Source organism: Polyergus mexicanus, unplaced genomic scaffold, assembly GCF_030449975.1.
Source record: "Polyergus mexicanus isolate NDT 795.1 unplaced genomic scaffold, iyPolMexi1.0 SCAF_11, whole genome shotgun sequence".
Taxonomy (NCBI): domain Eukaryota; kingdom Metazoa; phylum Arthropoda; class Insecta; order Hymenoptera; family Formicidae; genus Polyergus; species Polyergus mexicanus.
In genome coordinates this window covers 869,281-890,096 of record NW_027223331.1, presented here as the reverse complement: position 1 = coordinate 890,096, position 20,816 = coordinate 869,281, and the positions used below count along the sequence as shown (strand labels likewise).

The 20,816-nt window shown below is 32.5% G+C and overlaps 5 protein-coding genes across 7 annotated transcripts; 1 reads left to right on the top strand and 4 right to left on the bottom strand.

Moving 5' to 3' along the window:
• Positions 1–218: 218 nt before the first annotated feature.
• On the bottom strand, positions 219–7,619 carry LOC138937889 (uncharacterized). 2 transcript variants are annotated; one of them, XM_070304549.1, is made up of 3 exons: positions 7,177–7,619; positions 412–778; positions 219–306 (listed from the first exon to the last, which is right to left on the bottom strand). In XM_070304549.1, exons 1-3 carry the CDS (start codon positions 7,196–7,198, stop codon positions 267–269), a joined length of 429 nt encoding a protein of 142 aa, XP_070160650.1. In that variant the 5' UTR covers positions 7,199–7,619; the 3' UTR covers positions 219–266. The 2 variants fall into 2 exon arrangements, with proteins under 2 accessions (XP_070160650.1, XP_070160651.1); XM_070304550.1 differs by lacking the exon at positions 7,177–7,619 and adding an exon at positions 2,539–2,864.
• A 792-nt stretch (positions 7,620–8,411) lies between these two features.
• LOC138937887 (cytoplasmic 60S subunit biogenesis factor ZNF622) lies at positions 8,412–10,886 on the top strand. The gene is made up of 3 exons (XM_070304547.1): positions 8,412–8,492; positions 8,924–9,665; positions 10,169–10,886. Exons 2-3 carry the CDS (start codon positions 8,978–8,980, stop codon positions 10,654–10,656), a joined length of 1,176 nt encoding a protein of 391 aa, XP_070160648.1. The 5' UTR covers positions 8,412–8,492; positions 8,924–8,977; the 3' UTR covers positions 10,657–10,886.
• Positions 10,887–11,090: 204 nt separating this feature from the next.
• Positions 11,091–15,066, bottom strand: LOC138937515 (arylalkylamine N-acetyltransferase 1). Of its 2 annotated transcripts, none has more exons than XM_070303870.1 (3): positions 14,472–15,066; positions 13,691–13,960; positions 11,091–12,778 (listed from the first exon to the last, which is right to left on the bottom strand). In XM_070303870.1, exons 1-3 carry the CDS (start codon positions 14,694–14,696, stop codon positions 12,620–12,622), a joined length of 654 nt encoding a protein of 217 aa, XP_070159971.1. In that variant the 5' UTR covers positions 14,697–15,066; the 3' UTR covers positions 11,091–12,619. The 2 variants fall into 2 exon arrangements, with proteins under 2 accessions (XP_070159971.1, XP_070159972.1); XM_070303871.1 differs by lacking the exon at positions 11,091–12,778 and adding an exon at positions 12,795–13,275 and having other exon boundaries at positions 14,472–15,065.
• A 399-nt stretch (positions 15,067–15,465) lies between these two features.
• On the bottom strand, positions 15,466–17,483 carry Vha36-1 (V-type proton ATPase subunit Vha36-1). The gene is made up of 4 exons (XM_070303877.1): positions 17,403–17,483; positions 16,737–16,854; positions 16,035–16,520; positions 15,466–15,965 (listed from the first exon to the last, which is right to left on the bottom strand). The coding sequence occupies exons 1-4, from the start codon at positions 17,441–17,443 to the stop codon at positions 15,873–15,875; spliced, it is 738 nt and encodes a 245-aa protein (XP_070159978.1). The 5' UTR covers positions 17,444–17,483; the 3' UTR covers positions 15,466–15,872.
• A 398-nt stretch (positions 17,484–17,881) lies between these two features.
• On the bottom strand, positions 17,882–19,292 carry Alkb (alpha-ketoglutarate-dependent dioxygenase AlkB). The gene is made up of 4 exons (XM_070304150.1): positions 19,173–19,292; positions 19,014–19,116; positions 18,666–18,816; positions 17,882–18,507 (listed from the first exon to the last, which is right to left on the bottom strand). Exons 1-4 carry the CDS (start codon positions 19,263–19,265, stop codon positions 17,934–17,936), a joined length of 921 nt encoding a protein of 306 aa, XP_070160251.1. The 5' UTR covers positions 19,266–19,292; the 3' UTR covers positions 17,882–17,933.
• Positions 19,293–20,816: the final 1,524 nt, after the last annotated feature.

Here is a 20,816-nt window from a genome sequence, read left to right as displayed (position 1 = left end):
ACCTGAGATGATGTTGTATTCGCTATTCGATCTTTCTCTTTCAGGTAGGTAATGTCTCCGTCCTGGTTCTTCTAGATCGCCTCTGTCGCACGTTTCCAGCCAGCGGCAGTTTGATAGCCAGCAGTGGCCAATAGTAGGCAACGGCTGCCGCCTGTTCGTGATCGCTCGTAACAGCAGCGTGTCGAGTCAGGGTGGTTCTGCCTGTTTTCAGGGTTGTAATCCTTGTTAGCGGTAAGGCGTGCCGCGCCGCTACCCGCTGACGCCAGTCACGTTTCTCTGAATGGCTGTAGCTTCCGATGCCTATTACTGTAAAGAAAAAAAACTTATCTTTAAAAAGATATTATATTAAATTTAAAAAATTTTAAAGTTACTGTTTTGACCAAACTAGCTCTAAAATCAACGACCACGAACCTGGAAAATTTTGAGGTCCTGTGTTTGGGCAGGACCAGATGGAGGTTTAGGAATCGTTGGATGGTATCTTGATGCCTCGAGTGTTGCCTCGGTTTGGCGGTGGCGGGTGGGGTAGGGGGATAGTCTTCAATGATCATACACGCTGCGTGTCCGTCGCTCGTCGCCCTAAGAAAGCCCGGTAATCGGTGGTACCAGGTTGGTAATGATGTTGATGTTAACTCGCTGGTTAACTCGCGTAAAAACAAACGATCGTGGGTGGTGATGGTGTTGCCGTTTGATGATTGCCGGTCGGATGATAGTGTCCTGCTGTCGCCGCCGCCTTTGCTACACGCCGATCCTTTCCCTCTGGATGATATCCTGGATGTTTCTGCAAATAAGAATAAGACAAACTTGAAGTAATCCTGATCAATTTATTAGAGACCATAAGTTTTATAAATTATCTCTTCCCTAGAATAGATAATTAGATTTTATTTAAAAAATTTAAGGGAAAACAAAAATTTTATTTTAAAAATAAAAGAAAAAATATAAAGAATATTATATTTATAAAATTTAATTTTGAATTTATTTTAATATAAAATTTCATCATATGTGTTTTAAATTTTATTTTATGTGAAAAATCTTTAAAATCTGAAACTAAACTATTTGTAATTGTTTAAAGAGCTATTTAACTTTTTAACAAAGCTTGTAATTATCCAATTCAAATTATACAACACGTATAATTAAAATATTTTTCTTTATCGAGCATTATCTTGCCTTCTATTTCTCTTTAACTTCGATCTTATCGGATTCATTTCAATCGCAGGATCGAAGGATGAATTCTGCATACAGAGAAAGACAGAAAATCTTGCAAATTGCTTTTATCCATGCGAGTTTGATCTGCTAAAAGCGTTCACGGGATGTGCAGGATCATGAGAATGACATTTAGGGAAATTTTCAGACATAGATGATCATCGGACCGGTGTAAGTTTCATCTGGCTATGGTGCTAACGATCATCCGGATGATTTTCGTGCGGGACAGACCATATTAGGATCATGATAACGAAAGTCCCTACTAACTGCGGACTAGATGTCCTTCTTGAAGATCCCGGAAGCTAAATCGCGACGAGCGAATTTGATCTCTCTCGATAGCCAAACAAATGCAATCGCAATAAATGAAGGTGTTTGCTTGAAGTAGAATTAAATGGAAATATATTGTATAATAAATGAAAGTACACGCGTGCGCGTGTAAATCTGCTGTCAAGTAAAATATGTTTGCACGATAAACACGATTTAGCTACATTTATTTAAGTATTATTTTAATTCAATTAAACGATTTAACAATAAATAATTTAGCACTATTAATGATTATTTAATCGATCTTTTATTTTCTCCCGGATTATACATGATGTGACAATACGTACGGAGAAATTTCTCGTAATGATTAATTTTTCCATTAAAACGAATATTTTTTTTAAATTATACATACTTATATCGCGAAACCGATTGTAAGCTGATATATATACACGAGAATTTACGATTATCACAAATGAAACCGATATGATCCCTCTTGTAATAATAAGACATCCCGTAAGATATCCTATCGATTTAGCGTTGGCGATACCTGAGAATGCGATGTGTACATAGTACTCGCGTTTCTGCAAATATATTACCATTATATTGTACAATAGTGCGCAAGTTTGTAATTCCATGCCCGATTGCAGCCGTCAGTTGTTTACAATAACTATGCATTATTAATATTGATTCTCGCGCTCCATTTATCGGGCAATAAGCGGTGTTTTCGCGATTAAGATGTACCTTAGGATGTATCGAGACGCATTTTCGAGCACGCCCTAAGATTATGGAATAATCAGTTGGAAATTGCATTTCGTCCTCTATTAGATAACACATATTTAAAGAATTATTACATATTTAAGAATTAATTGTGGAATAATTCTTCTTTATGTCTTAATAATAAAATCTTCATCCGAGAACGACGAATCAAATTTCATTACCGAAATGCGTTTCTTCTCTAATTTAATGTCAGGGCTATATGCAGTCTAATAGCAAATCCTGGTACAAAATCCACTCGAGATAGAAGATCGTTCGGGATGGCACCCCGAGGAAATCGCGTGTATCGGAAACGATTACCTGCTCGGTACAGACGCATAAGTCGTGATTTGCGACGTTGACGCGTCTTCCGCAGTCGCTGTCGTTGATCACCAGGTGTACGCAGACTTCTTCCCCAACGACACTCTCGAAGAGCAGAGAGAAACGACGACGAAAAAGAAGAAGGACGATAAGATTCGAAGACAAATAGATAGACAAGAATAGAGGGAAAAAAGTGGAGCAGATCCGTCGCGTCGTTGAGAGAAAGAGAGAGAGAGAGAGAGAGAGAGAAAGAGAATCGATTCTCGCGCGGGGGGTAGCTCTTGAGACGAAGAGGTCGGCCTCTTGCTAGCGCGCAACTAGAGTAGAATCACTCGTCGTCTCTTCGTGGTCTGACAGCTCCCGGATCGGCCTATCCCGCAGCGCGCACGCGTTCTCGACGTCCACCGTGTATATTGATCCGGACGCCGACGTCGCCTCTTCTAGAGAGAGAACAGCCTTCGAGCAAGGTCACTCTACTCCACTCTCGAGTAGCTAACCGGCACGTAGTTCAAGCAGTCGCCAATCGTGAAACATCCTTATCAATAACTATAGACATGTTAATATTTGTGTATTCGTGAAATTAAATCAATTTTGAAATTTTAAATCGTATAAATATTATTAATAGATTTAATATGTGATATTTCATGTCATATTAATCCCGTATTTACATTTATGTTAAACTAATGTCAAAATTGATTTGTAATTGTCGCGAGAGGGAAATTAAATTTCTTGACTGGGAGAGAGTAATTCGATCGGTCAATTATCAACGAGTATTGTGAAAGATCTAGGAGGAATCGTGGAGATAGGTCGGGAGATAGATTGACCCAGGTCCAGGTTGCGTCGACGTGATTTGCAAATCTTTTCGCCGTTCCTTGTTCAATCGTGTATGTAATTACGCTGATTAAATAAAGTGATAAATATACTTCTTACGGATGTAACGAATAAATGAATATTTAATTCGATGGATAATCTTACAAAATTTATATATACACAAAACACATAATCTTGTTTTTATATAATATTATAACTTAATAACGATTTGATAATTTGTGATTTTTTTAAATAATTTAAAATCAATATTATACACGATCGTTTCGATTTTGAATCAAATTGAATGCAAAGTTAATTTCGCGGAGAACTTTCGACAGGCCATTCTTATCGTTTCCGCATCGTTAATGCCGCTACGTCAATAAAAAACGGACGATCATATCGACGAACTGAAATCAAATTAGAATTTCAACAATCGTTACCTTTATCTTACACTACGTTGCGAAGCAATTACAAAGCGATTTTTTTTTAAATAAAACATATTTTTTTTACAGAAAAATTTTTTAAAAGCATTCTCTCTAAATGAGAATTTTTTTTCTCAACTTATCATTCTCCATTATAAGAATGTATTTACTTGTCAGATGAATAGATAGCGCGCACATGCACAAGCCTAATATCATGTATAATTTTTCAGCAATCCGTTTAATTAAATTCCGTTTAAAAATTTTTTGCCGTTTTTGAAATAATTAACAATCCAGCGATCCTCGGTAAATATTTTCCTTGTCGCAAAACCCGTTTCAGCATACTTGCTCCTGTTCACGATTCAGATTCGGAGAAAGTGAGAGAGCGAAATTCATCTATATTACTTGATTGCGCTCTCTCTCTCTCTCTCTCTCTCTCTCTCTCTCTCTCTATCTATCTATCTATCTATCTATCTATCTCTTATCTCCTCGAATGGCAAAGGTAGTAATCTACGAATCGATATGGATTCGCTGACGATATATCAGAGATCGGGTTGCGGAAATCACACTAGGAGAAATTATGCTTGAGGAGCTTACTGACACTGCTTACTGATTAAGAGGTATTATTTCGCATCGTTATCGTATGCATACTTAAGGGTCAAAGTAGCAGGCTATCTTGGCCAGATAAATGTAAAAAACAGCTCGCGATTCTCGCACGAACAAAGAGGAGAAAGATAGATTTAAATCCTGCCTGACGCGATCGTCTCGAAATATTTCTAGAACTTAAAAAAAAAAAAGTCTTTCAAAATTTGATAAAAGTAACCGGAATATATATATATATATATATATATATATATATATATATATATATATATCGAGAAAGAAGTTTTCCAGTTCTAATTTCGTTATTATTTTTATATTATTCTTATCGTGTGTTTCTTTTCTATATGTATACTTATTATACATGTTTGTGTATAAATACATACGCGTATTATATTTTTATTATTATATTTTTTTCTCTCTCTGTATCTATAAGAAAAAAATATTACGTACGAGAATTACCAATGTAAATTTTGAATCTGCAAAGACCAATTTTACAGACTGACACGACGATTCAACTGACACCGCGATAGAAGTTTATTATCGATAGTTACATGTATTTACGAATACGATTCGAACGTTATTGTCAATCTTGATGAGGCTGAATAATATGAACTATAAAATCATGCCGGAAGAATATATTATCTGCGATTATCGGCGTTATTTACAACGTTACATAATCTAATCGCGACGCGTATACCCGGCGTCTCAGAGCTAACATTACTATCAAAAATCGTGCTGGGAATGTACCGAGAGAAATAGCGACTGCTGAAAAATCCTATATATAAGAAATGTGTGAGCTTAACTTTATGACAGATTCAACCAAATATATTATATGTTAGTATCAAGTGAAAAGATTTAATCCGTTAAATCGATAAGAATTAATTAAATGAATATATTATGCATTAATAAATAAAAGATAATGGGCTCCGATTAAAATCGGATATGCATTGTAATGTCAGTTTTAAATAATACGCAAGTCGCAATCATTGAATACTCGATGTATACAGTTATTATTAGATGACGCAGCGATTTGCGATTTGCATAATATGCAAAGTGACACGCGAGGTAATAGCTCTTTCCTTCCTTTTTTTTTTTTTTGTAGCAAATAGTCGTCAAGTTCAATGTTTCGAACGTATATTACAAGCTATATATTATAATATAAAATATTCTCTCTCTCTCTCGCGCGCGCGCGCGATATAAGGCAATAAATATGATAAATATGTACACATGATAGAAAGTTTAAATAGATTATATCCAGCCGATATTGTATGGATAATTAAAATGATTAAAAGGACATTAATCTTGTGGATACACTAATTATCTCAAAGTGCGTGAAATTTTCCATTTAAAAACAAAAGATAAAGAAACGGATAATCAATAAAAATTATTATCCGTTGTGAAAAAGCAAGTCACTTTAGTAAATCTTTACAGGGATCTTTCATCTTCCCAAAAGAAATTCTTGTGTATTTTATTATCGATATTTAAAAAAAAAAAAAAATAGAATAATATATCTTATCATAAATATACACATGTCGCGCGTACGAATTTGAGTGACGGGATAAAAATTAGGCATTCTATAAATAGCCTAATATTTTTAAATAGAATGATATCGCGTAAATAGATAATGTCCAGCAATAATATAATTAGATATATATTAAAATATGGTCTTTCCTTACATTTGCCTGTCAAATTCTAACAGCTGTTACGTTAACTGTCATATTACTTTTTCATTATTTGTGATCATTATTAATTATAAAAGTAAAAAATAATCTCTTCATTATAGTATCATTATCGTGACAATGTATTAATATATACATAAATGCGATATATTAATCGATTATATTAATCGAATCGCCATATCGGTTACTTTAAGATTCCTTATAATTTATTACATCGCTTCTTGCGCAGCCTTTTCGCACTTGCGGGATCACTTGCGTGGATTAAGCAAATGTAACGCGATCGAAAAATAGTATGCGAGATGCAGAAGTGATAAACGAAAATATCCTAATGCAGTTCGCTTGTTTAGAATAGGTCCCTTCGAACTTTTCGTAATTTTACTCAATTCTTCTATTTGCAATATATAGAAAGTAAGTAGAAGAAATAGACTTTCTATTCGTTCAAAAGTTTCCTCTGAAGAGTCTAGATATATACGTTCGTCCAATTTCAAAATCCCTTCTTCCGCAACTGTAGTTTTCCTGTAAATCTTTGAATTTTCATATTTGGCTTCTTTACTTACATCTCATTTCACACATTTCTATCTATTTGAATTTAGAAAGAGAGTAAAAGACGAAGAGACACATTGCGCGTATTTCTGAGAGTAATAAATTTAGAGGAAACGCGCGAACCACGTTGGGTGAAGACCGGCTTGGGAAAGCTCATTTCCTCCTCCGGCGATGACGCATCATGCGACACGCACGCGAATATCGTAGCTGCCGCAGAGAGGAGAGGAGGAGGGACATGTTCATTTCCGCAGGCGAGGAGGCCGTTGCGGCTCCGCATGCCTCATGCCGTCCAAAATGGCTGTTCGCTAAAATTAGCGGGTGCGAGTGAACGAACGAGGACGCGAGAGAGAGAGAGAGAGAGAGAGAGAGAGAGAGAGAGAGAGAGAGAGAGAGAGAGAGAGAGGTTATGGTGTTTAAAAAAAAAAAAAAAATGGCAAGTCTTGATCGATCTAATGATACTGGATTAATATCGAATTTGCAATCTTATTTTCGTTATCCCAATTATCAAAATTCGTAAGAGAACGAGCGAGAGAGAGAGAGAGAAAGAGGGGGATAGGGAGAAAGAAAAGGAGAATAAAACTTACCTCGTCGTCGAAGTAAAGTCATATAAAATGGTATCGCCCTGCTGGACGGCCGCTTTCTAGCGTGAAAATCCGCCGCTCGGTAGAGCCAAGATTCGAGACAGATGGATGGATCGCCCTCCTCTAGGGGAGGTGACCGATAGACCGATTATACGTGTCTCGCGACGAGTGTCCGAAGAGGAGTCGACGAGCTGCGAGCGAGATGCCTCGAGCGAGAGAGATAGAAGGAGAGTGAGGGAGAGCCGTCGATCGTAGAGCCGGCCTTCTGGTGCTTCCCGTCGTCGCTTTTGATCGCTCCGTTGATTCGTCGCCAACGAATTGACTCGGCAAATTTATGCTGCTAATGGTGTTCGCGGATTCGCATGGAGATCGATCAAAAATGAAAATTGAGACGTGTTTATACGGAGACTAACCGAGAATCCTCCGATTGACTCGTGCTGCGCGATGGCTACTGTCTGACAAACATAGAATATAGTTTCAGCGCAGTCACAAGCGCCGCGAGCGCCATCACTTCGCGGTAGAGATATTCGATACTTACAAAACAATTCGTCGATAAAACAGAGTGAGAATAAAATAAATTTTTAAATTAAATTTTATATTTTAATTATGTAATGAAATTTTCTATTAAATTGTGAGAAATCACTCGTCCTCGACTAAGAATGCATTCTACTTGACGTTACAAATCTACATAAATTTTTAAGAATAAAAAATGGATTGGATAATTAAATTAATAAATTAAAATAACAATAATTTTCAATAATTTTCGTATCCGCTAAAATGGTTGATAATTTTAGCATTTTTCAAGCAATTATATCTCCGAGAGAGTTCAGTTCACTTGAATTCATTTAAAATTTACCTAAGGCCGTCTTTAATAATAATCTTTTCAATGGTTTAAATTTTAAATTACTTCAGAGATCAGAGATAATGAATAGCGTAATTATTCGTAGCCATAGACATAGTATAGTATATCTAGACCGAGTGTTGACGAGTGGGAGCCGATGTGCACGTAGAAAAGGACATACTCTGTTTTGTGTCCCTTGCGTTCTCTCTCGCACGTAGCACGTAGCGAAAGAGAGCGCTATGCTCTGTGCGAGCGAGAGAGAACGCAAGAGGCACGAAACAAAGTATGTCCTTTTCTACGTGCATCTTTACCCCCACTCCTTAAATAAAGGCAAACGCTCGGTCTAGATATACTATGTCTATGTTCGTAGCAGATTTGAGCAAATCCAAGTACATCGTGTTGAGATTTGTGATTTTTAAAATCATTTGCTTCTTTTTCGCAAAGATTGCATTTTGTTTCTTAAAATATTGTATATTAGGTGAGTTGAAATTTAAAAATTATCGTAATATATATTGAAGGAAATTGTAATATATATTCGTAATGAAACTATGAATACTTTTTAAATGAAGATTGCATTGTGCGACTAATTTCACTAACCTCAAAAACACGTGTCCTGTCACATGTTAGTAGCGAAAAAATATTATATTTTTTTTTTGATATTAATGGAATATATTTAATCTTATCAGTGCGTTTATATTATATTAAATTATATTTGTAAATATACGAAGTTTTCTCGCTTTGTTGGCTATTCGTGTATTCTTTGATGAATTAGTCAATGAAATTAGTTCCAAAAACGAAATAAAATATTGCTCATAAAATTTTTTAATTTGAGTAAACTCGGAGGGATACCAATGTTTGATCATATATATATATACATATATATATATATATTTTTTTTTTCTGTTATAGAAAAGCTTTAATGTGAGATTTCAAGAACTTAATTCTGGTTTTTTGTTTATATCGATGAAGCTAACTCAAGAAAGGAGTTATTCAGAAGAAAACAATAAAATGAATACTAGGACAAGTCTTACACTTGAGCCTACAAGAAATTCGTTTACTTGTCTAGCATGCCATGTAATATTCACAGATCCACAAGCGCATAAGATACATTACAGTTCCGAATGGCACAGATATAATCTACATAGGAAAGTGAGTGAATTAGCTCCAATTACATATGAAGCGTTCCAGAATAAGAGCATAGTTTATCACAAGGATAATGCAAATGAAATTAAGGCAAAGCAAAACCAGAAATGTCAAATATGTCGAAAGAAGTTTAAGAATGAAAAGCAGTACTATAATCATATTGTGTCTAAGACTCATAAAAAGAAAATGGAAGAAAGAGATAAAGTTGTAGTTTCCAGCAAAAGTCCAACAAATACAGAGGACGAAATGGAGATTGAAACAAATTCGGATATAGAGTCTTTGGATTCAAATGAATGGCTTGATGACTTAGAAAATCCTATTGAGCGTAATGACTGTTTGTTTTGTGACCATCATAGTAGATCTGTAACACGTAATTTAAAACACATGATGGTGGAACATTCATTCTTTGTGCCCGACCTTGAGTATTGTAGTGACCTAAAAGGTCTGCTGCTGTATTTAGGGCAAAAAATATACAGCGAATACAAATGTATCTGGTGTAACGATTCAGGTAAATAAATTTTATTTTCTTTTTATTTAATTAAGTATTTTTATTTTTTTATCTTTTTTATTATTATGCTTTGCATTACAAGAATTCTCCAACAAAATTGAATTTCAATTATAAGTATAAAATATAAAAATTAATTAATTTTAAATGAATTAAAATTGTATTATATACCATACAATGTAAATAATATATATTATTTGCATCATGTTGCTTAGTGAAATTTCTTTTTAATGAGTTTTATTATAGAATTTATTTTCTAGAAATAAAATCAATTATTGAGATTCCTAGAAAACAAATTTATTAGATTTTGAATCTATTCCAAAATTTGTTGAAAATATTTTTTTGTACATTCCTATATCTTAACTTTGTATATTTTCAAAATTGAATTTAATTAGAATTAAAATTTGGAGAAAAATAAAATAATTGAATTATATACATAAAAAATTTTTTAAATTGAAATTCAATTTTAAATCAAATACTCATAAAATTTTTAAATATTTTTGTAGGAAGACAATTACAAAGCATAGGAGCAGTGAGATCGCATATGATTGACAAGGGCCATTGCATGATGTTGTACGAAGGAGAGATGCTACTTGAGTATATGCAGTTTTATGATTATTCATCCAGCTATCCAGATGCTAAAGACGCCGATCCGGATACAGAATCGTCAAAACAATCGGTGATTCTGGATGATGAGGGATACGAATTGAAGTTACCTTCCGGCAAAGTAATAGGTCATCGCGCTTTAGTGCGCTATTACAAACAGAATCTGAATCTCGAGCCGGTTACAGTAACTAAGAACAGTGGAGAGAAATTGCGCAAATTATTGCTGCAGTATAGAGCACTCGGTGGTTCGGAGATTCAGATGGAAGCTGTCCAGAGAAGAGCTCGGGATGTCCAATACTTGCAGAGAATCCAAACAAAATATTCAACACAATTGCAAATAAAGCAAAACAAATTGCAAAAGCATTTTAGGAGGCAAACAAACTTTTAGACTCATTAATTTGTTACTATAGAAATGTATTTAATATCTATGATAGGAACTTATTTTTTAGAAACTCTAACTAGCGCATATTTCTGTTAAAAAAAAAAAAAGAATAAGGAACACACTCTTTATTATCTTTCTTATTAGATGTGTTCGGCGAATTAAGAATTTTTTTCACATATTTTGAAAACAAGCCACAAGAAAGCTTTGATGCTTTGTTATTGTACATATACACATATACAAAAATAAAAAAATAAAATCCAAGTTAACGGAATTAATTGTTTATATATAAAATTGTTTATCTATAAAAATCTATAAAAATTACGTTTGAATTCAAATTTGGGTGCTTTACAGCCATCGATTCAATTCCTAAAAATCGAAATTTATTATTTTCTGTAAAGGATACATATCATTACGCAATATAAATTATTATAAATCGCGTTATAATTTGCATTTAGCGGATGTTTTTACAAAATAACTCGTATATACTTTATATATTACTCTTTTGCAACACGTGACATTGATAAAAATATCCTTCATTTTCCTCTTTTCACATATAACTTTTTTTAAAATTTATATGGACCCATTTATATTATAATCCAAAATAACAACTTCGAGTTGCGATCAAATATTGTCGCTTTCGATAGAAGTAGTAAATATACAAGTTAGAAAACAACCTGCACCATTGCATTTCACTTATGTATGTACGCATGAGAGAAAGAAGATATAACTAGACCTTATGTATCTTATGGACCATTTCTCACGCAGCGATATTGGCGAATCGCGAGACATATAAAGATAGAACAATGTTTGATATTTTGCAACTTTTTTTATCTTTCTTACTTTCTATTATCAGATTGGTACTTTGCTGCACGATCAATTATTAATATCCTTTTTCCAATCCTTAAATAGTCAAAATTGTCGCAAAACAACGAAATCCTTTCAGAAGACTCTTATTGCATATATATATATTATTAAATTAGATTTAATTATATTGATACGTTTGCTTTAACAGTTGACTGTCATGCTGTATTTGCCGAGAATTCTATCATGCCACATTTACGCACGAATGATCATGCGACACAGTAAAATAACAAGAATTAATAATATAAAAATAACAATTTTTTATCACGCGGCAAAACGTACATATTATTCATATACGGGTCGCATGGCAATCAATGTGTTAAACGCTTAGGTATGAGTTAAACAATATACGACGATTCTATAAATATTTCGTATATCTCCAATTTTTCGCCAGAGTGGAGCGATTGGCGGAACGGAAACGGAAAGCCTAAATGCGATCTGTGAGACAATCACAGACTTTTTCGATTATATCGAATTTTTCAATTTCATTATTTTAGCGTTTCCAAGTGAAGCAAGTTTGATCGCTCTGAGAGCGATTAATAACGTCATAAATTCCGTTTTAAGTTACTAGGAGTATTAGATTAATCAATGAAATATTCCCAGTAAGCGTTTGATTGATTAATCAAGACAAAGAATCTTATATTTTAAAATAGAGTCAAATGGGATGTATTTTATATTATTTATATTTTTAATATATTATTTGTATAGTAATCAGATTCAAAATCCATTTTTCGGTCGAACACATGTTCATAGCAAATTGGGTTTTATCGCTCTTAGAACGATCAAATGTGCTTCATTCGAAAACGTTATTTTATTAAATCAGATTTTTTTTTCTTTAATGATTTTGGAACACGTATATATGGGAGGGGGCAGATACCATTTGAAAACGTTTCAACATGTACTATGCGATATTTTTGTTCTTGTCTCTTTTACTAAGTAAACGTTTTATGAGACAGCGTCTCACATTCGCGACACTGAGACATGCATTAATAGAGCTGTTATTGTCACGACACGACGACGATACACATATATTTACTTTGCGCTTTCGTGTTGATGATTTAATTTAATTAAACCCTCCTACCGAAAGAGCGACTTTCTTTTTTTATCTTCACTCTAGCAGTTTTGTCATCAATTTTAACGCTTGGTGAGGCGGCGCCGGCCTAATGGATTTGTCCAGCTCCGCGTAGGAGATCTCCGCCTCTACTTGGAAGCCATGTTTCAGACAGACTCTTTGTGAATATATGCCGGTTGCATCGGCTTTACATACCTGTGTAATACATATTACATACCTAACATAGTATACACCTAATGCAATATATATTTTTAAAAAATTTGCACAAAAGATATTTGTTATTTTTCTATTAAATTCTATTAAAATTAAAATTCAATGCATCAAGAATTCTTGTTACAAAGAGTTGTAAAGATTTCTAGATAGAAGAAACATATCGAATTTAACACAATGATCGTTTTGATAAAAAATACTTCGAAATTACGTAATAATTCGTTTCCAATTTTATTTGATAATAACGATGAATTTTCGTTTATATATAGTACATATACAGATTGCTTTATTCATTATATTATTTATTAATTCAAATCGAATCGTATGTTGATTTATTATATTAACCTGTCTCTTTGCTCGTTTGTTTTTGCGCAAAGAACTGCAAAAGTATCTTTTAAAGAAACGAATAACATGCATTATAATTATACACCTTGTGAGGGAATAAACGAAAATCATCCCATGCATATTAACCGAAGAGCATGCTGAAACAAAAGAAAAATGTACGGTGTATATGTAAAGTAGGGGTTACAACAACGCAACGATCTTAAATTAATAAAACAAAAATAAAAAATGATATCCTCTCTTTATAACATGTAAAATCGATATAATAACTACATAAATATATATAAGTCACTTTAATAAAAAGACATTTTTTCGAACTCTTTAAATGTCGAAGGAATATTTTACGATATATTTATTTTATTTTATTTTTGTGCAAAATAATTAAAAAATAATTTTCATCACATAGATGTAAAAGATGAAATTAAACATATAGAGAATAAATTAGATTCATTTAGTTTTCATGTATACACAAAATATATAGACAAATTTATTTATGCAAATGAATAAAATCAATAGAAAAATAAATTAAAATAGACATAGGATAAATTAATTTACCTTGAAACTGGCGTCTTTGGCAACTTTTACGCTATCGGCCATAAGAATGCTGGCCAAACCCCTGCCACGGTAGTTTTCGTCGACGCTAAGGATCCGGCACTCGAACAGCTCATCTACGTCATATTTGGCAAATAAATCAATCTTGTCGTTCACCTTATACAGCAGCCCGAAGATCGTCTTGAACTTTTCGTCGTCTAGCTCAGCAAGACGCCGCTCCGCTTCCTCGCGCTCGCCCTTTTTCAGAATGCCGTTTAGTGCCATCCCAGCTATCTGATAAAGCGATTCAGATAATATACATCTTTCGTGACGATATTGAAATCTGATATTATAGACAAAAAATTTTATATATTAATAAATAAGTTAAAATAAAAAATTATGAAGAAAATAATTTTGTAAACAGATAATAAGAATAATGCGATTATTGTTTCAAGAATATTAGATTAATCACAAAGTTCCATCAATTATTAGATTTATAAAAATTATAATTTATTAATAAATAAATAAATAATGAAAAATGAAGAATTAATATCTATGACAAGATATAATAAAAAAAATATTTATAGAAAAATAGACAAAATAATTATGGTTATTTTCCGCAATTATAAATAATTATTATTAAGTTAATGAAAAATATCGAATTAATAAGACATCGAGATATTAACAAATAAGCAAATAAAAATAAGAATATAAAAGTAATCATTAATTTTTTAATATATACGTAAAAGAGATGAATAAAATAATTATTATATGATATTATATGATATAAGAAACTATCGCTCACCGCTCCCTTTGAATTCACTAACATCCTGGAGTAACCCTGCTTCAAAGTGAGCAGACAGTGCTGCTCGAGCTCACGTTGGGATTCCCCCTTCGCACAGAGTCTTACAGCATTGTTGAGTGGCTCGTCGGCGAAGAAATTCCATCTCAAGTGGTGAATTGCTTCGTCATAGCGATTCTCTGGTACCTCCACAACAGTCAAACAATCCTCGCCAGAAGATGATGGCATGTCTCGGATGTATTTTCCAACGCGCACTGGAAATATATACTGGGAGTTCGACTGGGCGAACTCCCCTTAGTGAAGAAGAGTGTCACCTCTCATATAGGAAAACCACCCCTTTTTCCCTCCTCCTATATAATATTGATCGACCTAGTTCACTGGCGAATATACTGGGTCAGTCGTACACGTCGATTGTGCCACGTTAATTCGTTAAATCAATTTAACGAAATTAACAAAAATATAGATAAAATAAGATTAGGATTAATCTTATACTCTCCTTCATCCTTCTGCTATCTGCAACTAAGATTCTGTTGTAAATTCGATATTATTAAATTATTTTCTATATTTTTTTGCAAAAGCTATCTTCATTTATCGGATTTCAATCGTGTATAAAAATTATTTGTAAATGTTTATAATAGAAATTTCAATTTTAATCAAAATTATCAATTATTCATTTTCAATTTCATTCGGAAATAATTTTTATTATTAAACGATTTCATCTGCAAATCGTAGTTAATGTGAAATAAATTTCACTAAATTGATTGAAATATAAAATATAAGCAAGATTTATATTTTAATAATTAATCTGCTTTCTCCTGTACAAAATTTACATATTTTTCTAGAAGTTTTAAAGAACTTGAGATAAAGTAAGAATAAAGCAAATAATAATGATTGGAGATAAATGATACAGAAAGGAATATATACATATATTTATTACATTTCCCTAATCAATATATAGAATTAAATTGTAGAATTTCTCACATCATACAAATCGGAAATGATTTGGATGACAATGGAATAAACTTGCGATATATAGGATTAAAATACTTTTCACAATGTAGAATTAAAATATCTGAAGTACTTCTAAAAAATAACAGCATTGCTGTTGTCTGTGTGTAATATAATATATATAATTGCTTATTTTTATATTGCTACATATACCATATTCATATTTTGAAAGATAAGAACAGTAGGTTTGATAAAGTTGTTTTCTTGAAATTATAAAGAAAAGAAAAGGCTTCTAATGACATTCTCTAAAATATAAATAAATATATCTCTAAATGAGACTGTCATTGTGCCATAATGTAAAATCATAATAAAAAGCTAAACAGGAAGAGAAGAGGTTTTTTTCGTCTTTTTGGGGCTATTAACATCTTAATATTTATAACATATTATTTACAGTATTTAAAACAGCACATCATCGTCGCTCTCGTCGAGCAGATTTGTAGCCTCAAAATCATGTCCGGATGCAATTAATACTGCTCTTTCCGCTTCAAGCTACAATCGATTCAGATTTTAGATAATATATAATTACTAATTGATAAAGAATAAATTAATTAATCGTACCTTCGCCTTGATGATCTTCTTCTTATCTTGAATCTTTTTCAACCGATAGAACTCTTCTCTTTCAAGTTCGTCGAGCTCCGAAATAATGTAGGCTAAAGTTTTTTCAATTCGAGGGATGATAACATGTTCAATAGCATTAACACGTCGATTCGTGATCTTGATAACTTCGTCCAGAGTGACGAAACTCGTCTGTAGCGACGCCAGTTCTACCAGCAATTTCACTGCTCGTTGATAGTTCTTTTTCAGTTTGGCCAATTGTTGACCACCTCTTGCCAGACCTGCTAACTCATAAGTATCTGTTCCATCCTGATAGGATTCAAATATCGGTAGATTCACACCAGCAACATTATCCTTCTTGGAACGAATTTTGATCTGTGCTTTTGTCACATTCTGCAGAACCACCTGATTGAAATCTCCTGTAGCAAACTTTGCTTCCGCCAATGAAAAGGCTGCCTCCTTCATTACTTCGCCCATCAAAGTTTTGGTCTAAAAAATGAAAAAAAATAGAAATGTAGAAATAGATAAGAGAGGTAGATAAGAAATAAATCACAATCACAAATAAAAATAACAATAAGGCTGTAGAAAAAGTCAAATAAAGAAACTATAAACGGAATTAATAATAGAATAGAATAAAATAAAAGTAAAATAGTGTAAAATAGTATAGAAAGATAAAATTAATAATAAAATTAATATATTTTATACTTCTATAATTTTTCCCAAGATCATCCTGAAACGCATTTGCAATGCATCAGCTTTTTTCTTCAGTAAACCATGTCCTTTTTGCGCTCCTTGCAAGCGAGATTTCATCAGCATCTGAGCCCTGGAATACAAATACATAAATTTAATAACAATGTATTATTGTTATATTAAAATGCACTATTGTTTTTATACTTAAAATATATTAGATATTATTACTATTCACTCATAAATATTGTGTCACGTTATTAAATATTTTGTGTAAGAAATAAATTTTTGTCAATAAAATTTTTATAAAAGAAGCATTTTACAAGATAGAACAGATTGAAAATATTCATACACTTAAACATTTGAAAGTCTTCTTAAATTGTTCTATGCACAAAACAAATCTGTGATTATAATATTTTTTAGGAATCAAACATTTTTGTAGTGAGATAAAAGATAATCAAAATGTTTAAATAATTATTTAATAATTGTAAATAAATGTTTAAAGAATTATGTGATAATGCTTAAATATTTAAAAGTCTTCTTAACAATTGAAGACGGGGTTACACCCAGTGTTCCAGTATGTTTTAAAGTGAAATTTTACTGAAGAATAACTGACAATATACGATGTATGAATGAAATTGTTGAATTTTCGTAATAATCAATATGATAAAATAAAACACTTACCCTCTAGAGGGGAAAATTGGTAATTTATCTTTGCCTGACATTCTCTCGACTACTGTGCAGCAACAGACAGGAACGTGATTGATCAGCTGACTCAAGAGACCGGAAGTCGTGACCGTCGTGTTTCTCTATAATGGCGCGCGATTGTAAAATTATATGATTAAAGTTTAATCCAAAAAAATAAAAATAAGAATAAAAGAAAAATTAATTAAATAAATAATAAATATATTAAACATAATAACGAATTTGAATATACATAATTCTTATTGCAATATATGTATATATAAAACCGAAAATTTAAACTGATATACAATTTCAATTGCGAGAGATATATATAGAACGCAATACAAGTTTGATTAATATTTGACAGATAATCTATGTACTAAACTAAATATAACTTAATACACACATAACTTTGTTATAATGAGTATACAAAATGATAACTAAAAATATATAAAACAGAGAGATCTCTGATATTTTTGATAAAATAAATATCTTTAATATATTTCTGTCCACAAAAAAATACAATATGGTTTAATATAATACAATTTGTCCAGGTTCTAAAACTTGTCGTATATTCATATTAATCCGAGCTTCGACGATATAAGTTCGCGCCTTGCGCCAATCATCGTAATTGTATGTAAAAGTTTTACGATTGTCCTCGCTATTATCGTCCCATGGTATTCTGGACGCCGATAAAATTTTCGGCACTCCGTGATACCTCAAACGAGAGCTTCCCGACATTATCACTACATCTCCACTTCGCAGAAAGATTGCGTTAGCTGAATCTTCCTGTTTCGGCCCACCAATTAGAAAAATCGCTGTCTGTCCGAAACTTATAGAGAAAAGTGGCGCGGCCACATTGATCTCCGAATGATCTGTGTGTCCTGCCAAAGTTGAGTTCATACGATAATAATTAACAATTGCTGCTTCTGCTTTAAAGTCCGAGAAACCTAATGTTTTCGCCAAAATGGATGTTAAACTGGATAATTCCGCTGGCATGTCGCTCTTTGAGTTTTCGGAGTATAATTTTGTGTCCCAATTGTGATGATAACCCAATGTTGACCATCGTAGTTTAGGTAGAAGAATTTTCGCTCTTTCCGACATTCTGGCAACAAATTAAAGTAATTAAATATCGATCTAGATATTAATATAGATTTTTTTTTATAAATGTATATTTAATCAATATAAAGATCTATATTATTGATAAAAGTAATTAATAAAAATTATTAGTATTAATAAATTCAATTTTATAATTGTTCTTACTGAAAACATATTTCCCACCATGTTTCATCAGTTAAAATATTATGAGCGTCTATATTTAACTTATATGGCTCCTTGGAATAATCTTTCAAACATTTTGTGATCCAGTATCGTTGACCGTCTGGTGTAAATGGATTCTGAATAAAGATAAGTCCTGAAGATAATAAGAGAAATCCAGGGATATAGACTATTAAATATTAATTATAATATTTCATATGAGAAATAACAATATTGTTATTTAGGAGATCTTAATCGAGGATTAAATATGTATGATATTTCACAAAATATTTTATGCACAATATTAAAAAATAAATTTTAATTATTGTAATGTGTCATACAAAATTCACTCACCGGGGATATCTAGCAATTCGTAAATTGTCCATTCCTCTGCTGGTTTCAGTCCAAAATTATTCTCGTTCTGTTCGTCACTTATGTTTGCTTCGATCTTCCTAACCTAAAATAATATTGATTAATTGTCGAAAGAACATATCAATCGCTATATTAACATACTCTAACATGATCTGGACTTTCAAAATCCATCACATCGTCGAGATTAGGTGCCGGATTTCGGCTTTTGTAATATTTGAAACTGTCTCGAAACATGTTCTAACAACCTTGCGGGCCGCCATATTTTCCTCGCGTTTCGCATTTTCTCCGTGTCACGAGAGATGGCGCTTGCGATCAAATTTTGCGTCATAAAATTTCCACAATTTCAAATATGTAGACGGCTGTGAAATTGTGTTCATATCAGTACATATACTAAAAAGGTTATGAGAGAGAGAATAATAAATAATATATATTATAATCGTAAAGATTATGCAGAGAAAATATATTACCACGTATGTATATGATTTTTAATATAAAATAATAAAACAATTTTATATATAATCATATCATTAAATATATATTCCATATAAACGTAAATCTTACATAGAAAAATAGAAAATAAAAATTGATATAAAGAAATTGTAAAAGCGAACGTAACACAAACACGAATATTTAGAAATTTAGAAATTATTTTAACTTAAAATGTAAATTGATAGAGGTAAAAGTGATAAAATATTTCGAATATGTTGATTTAGGGAGGAAAAGAATTTGATTGATTGCCGTTTTACATAGAAGATAATTTGGTTGTTAGATCATATGTAATTTGTGTGATGGAATATATCGACATATGGTCTGACTAAGAGCGGAAAAACGTACTCGATGACAGATAGACACGTAAACCATGCGCCACCCAGCATTATTACTCAATATGCTTTGCATATCTTCATCGAGAAGAGATCGCATCGGGAAAGTGCGGCAGTTTTTCTCACAGTAACGTATCCAAAGTTTTAAAGATTTTGGAGCCAACATTTACAGCCTCTGCATCAGGTTTCGGAAATTTGTTTATAACTAAAATATAATTTCTTTAATAAGCGAAAAATAATTAATAACAATATCTTCGCTGCTCAATTAAACGTAGATTATATAGATTAGAACAAGGCGAATGAATTTCTCTAAAAATTAATATCCTCAAAATTTATTAATATTTATTGTAAGATTTATTATTAATAGTTTTTGAGAATTTATATTAATTTGTCAATTTTCTTATTTTCGCAAGAATTTTATTAAAACATTAATCAAAGATTACGTTTAAACATAATTATATGCCATTTGTGAGAAAAATATCGGTTTATTTTGCGATTACGAATTACATTTTTTTTAGGAATAAATAATTAGGAATCTCACTGTATTTTTCAGAATTTTAAGGAGAGATTCGTTTATTGGTAAATCTCCGCCACTGTTCTCCCGGCGTGGCTCATTTTATATGCCGGCGCGCGCAATAATCGTCTGTGACTAATTTTAGCGAACGATTTTCGCATAATGCAACATTGCCGGGAACGGCGTGATTTCATAGAGTAACAACGAGTAGGGCAGGACATTGAGCAAAGCAGCACCTCTCAAGGCTTTTCGAAAGCCTACCGCGAGTAAATTAATAGACGCGGTAGGCCGCGGTAATAATGATCGTTCATTACCCGTCGCGCTTCTATTCGCCATAAATCTCATCCACCCACCTAACCTGATCACACGCTAAATCTGTTGTTCCTTCGCACACCTGTGATCGATGGTCGCATCGATCCAATTTGAGCATCGACCAAAATTTCCGTCGTA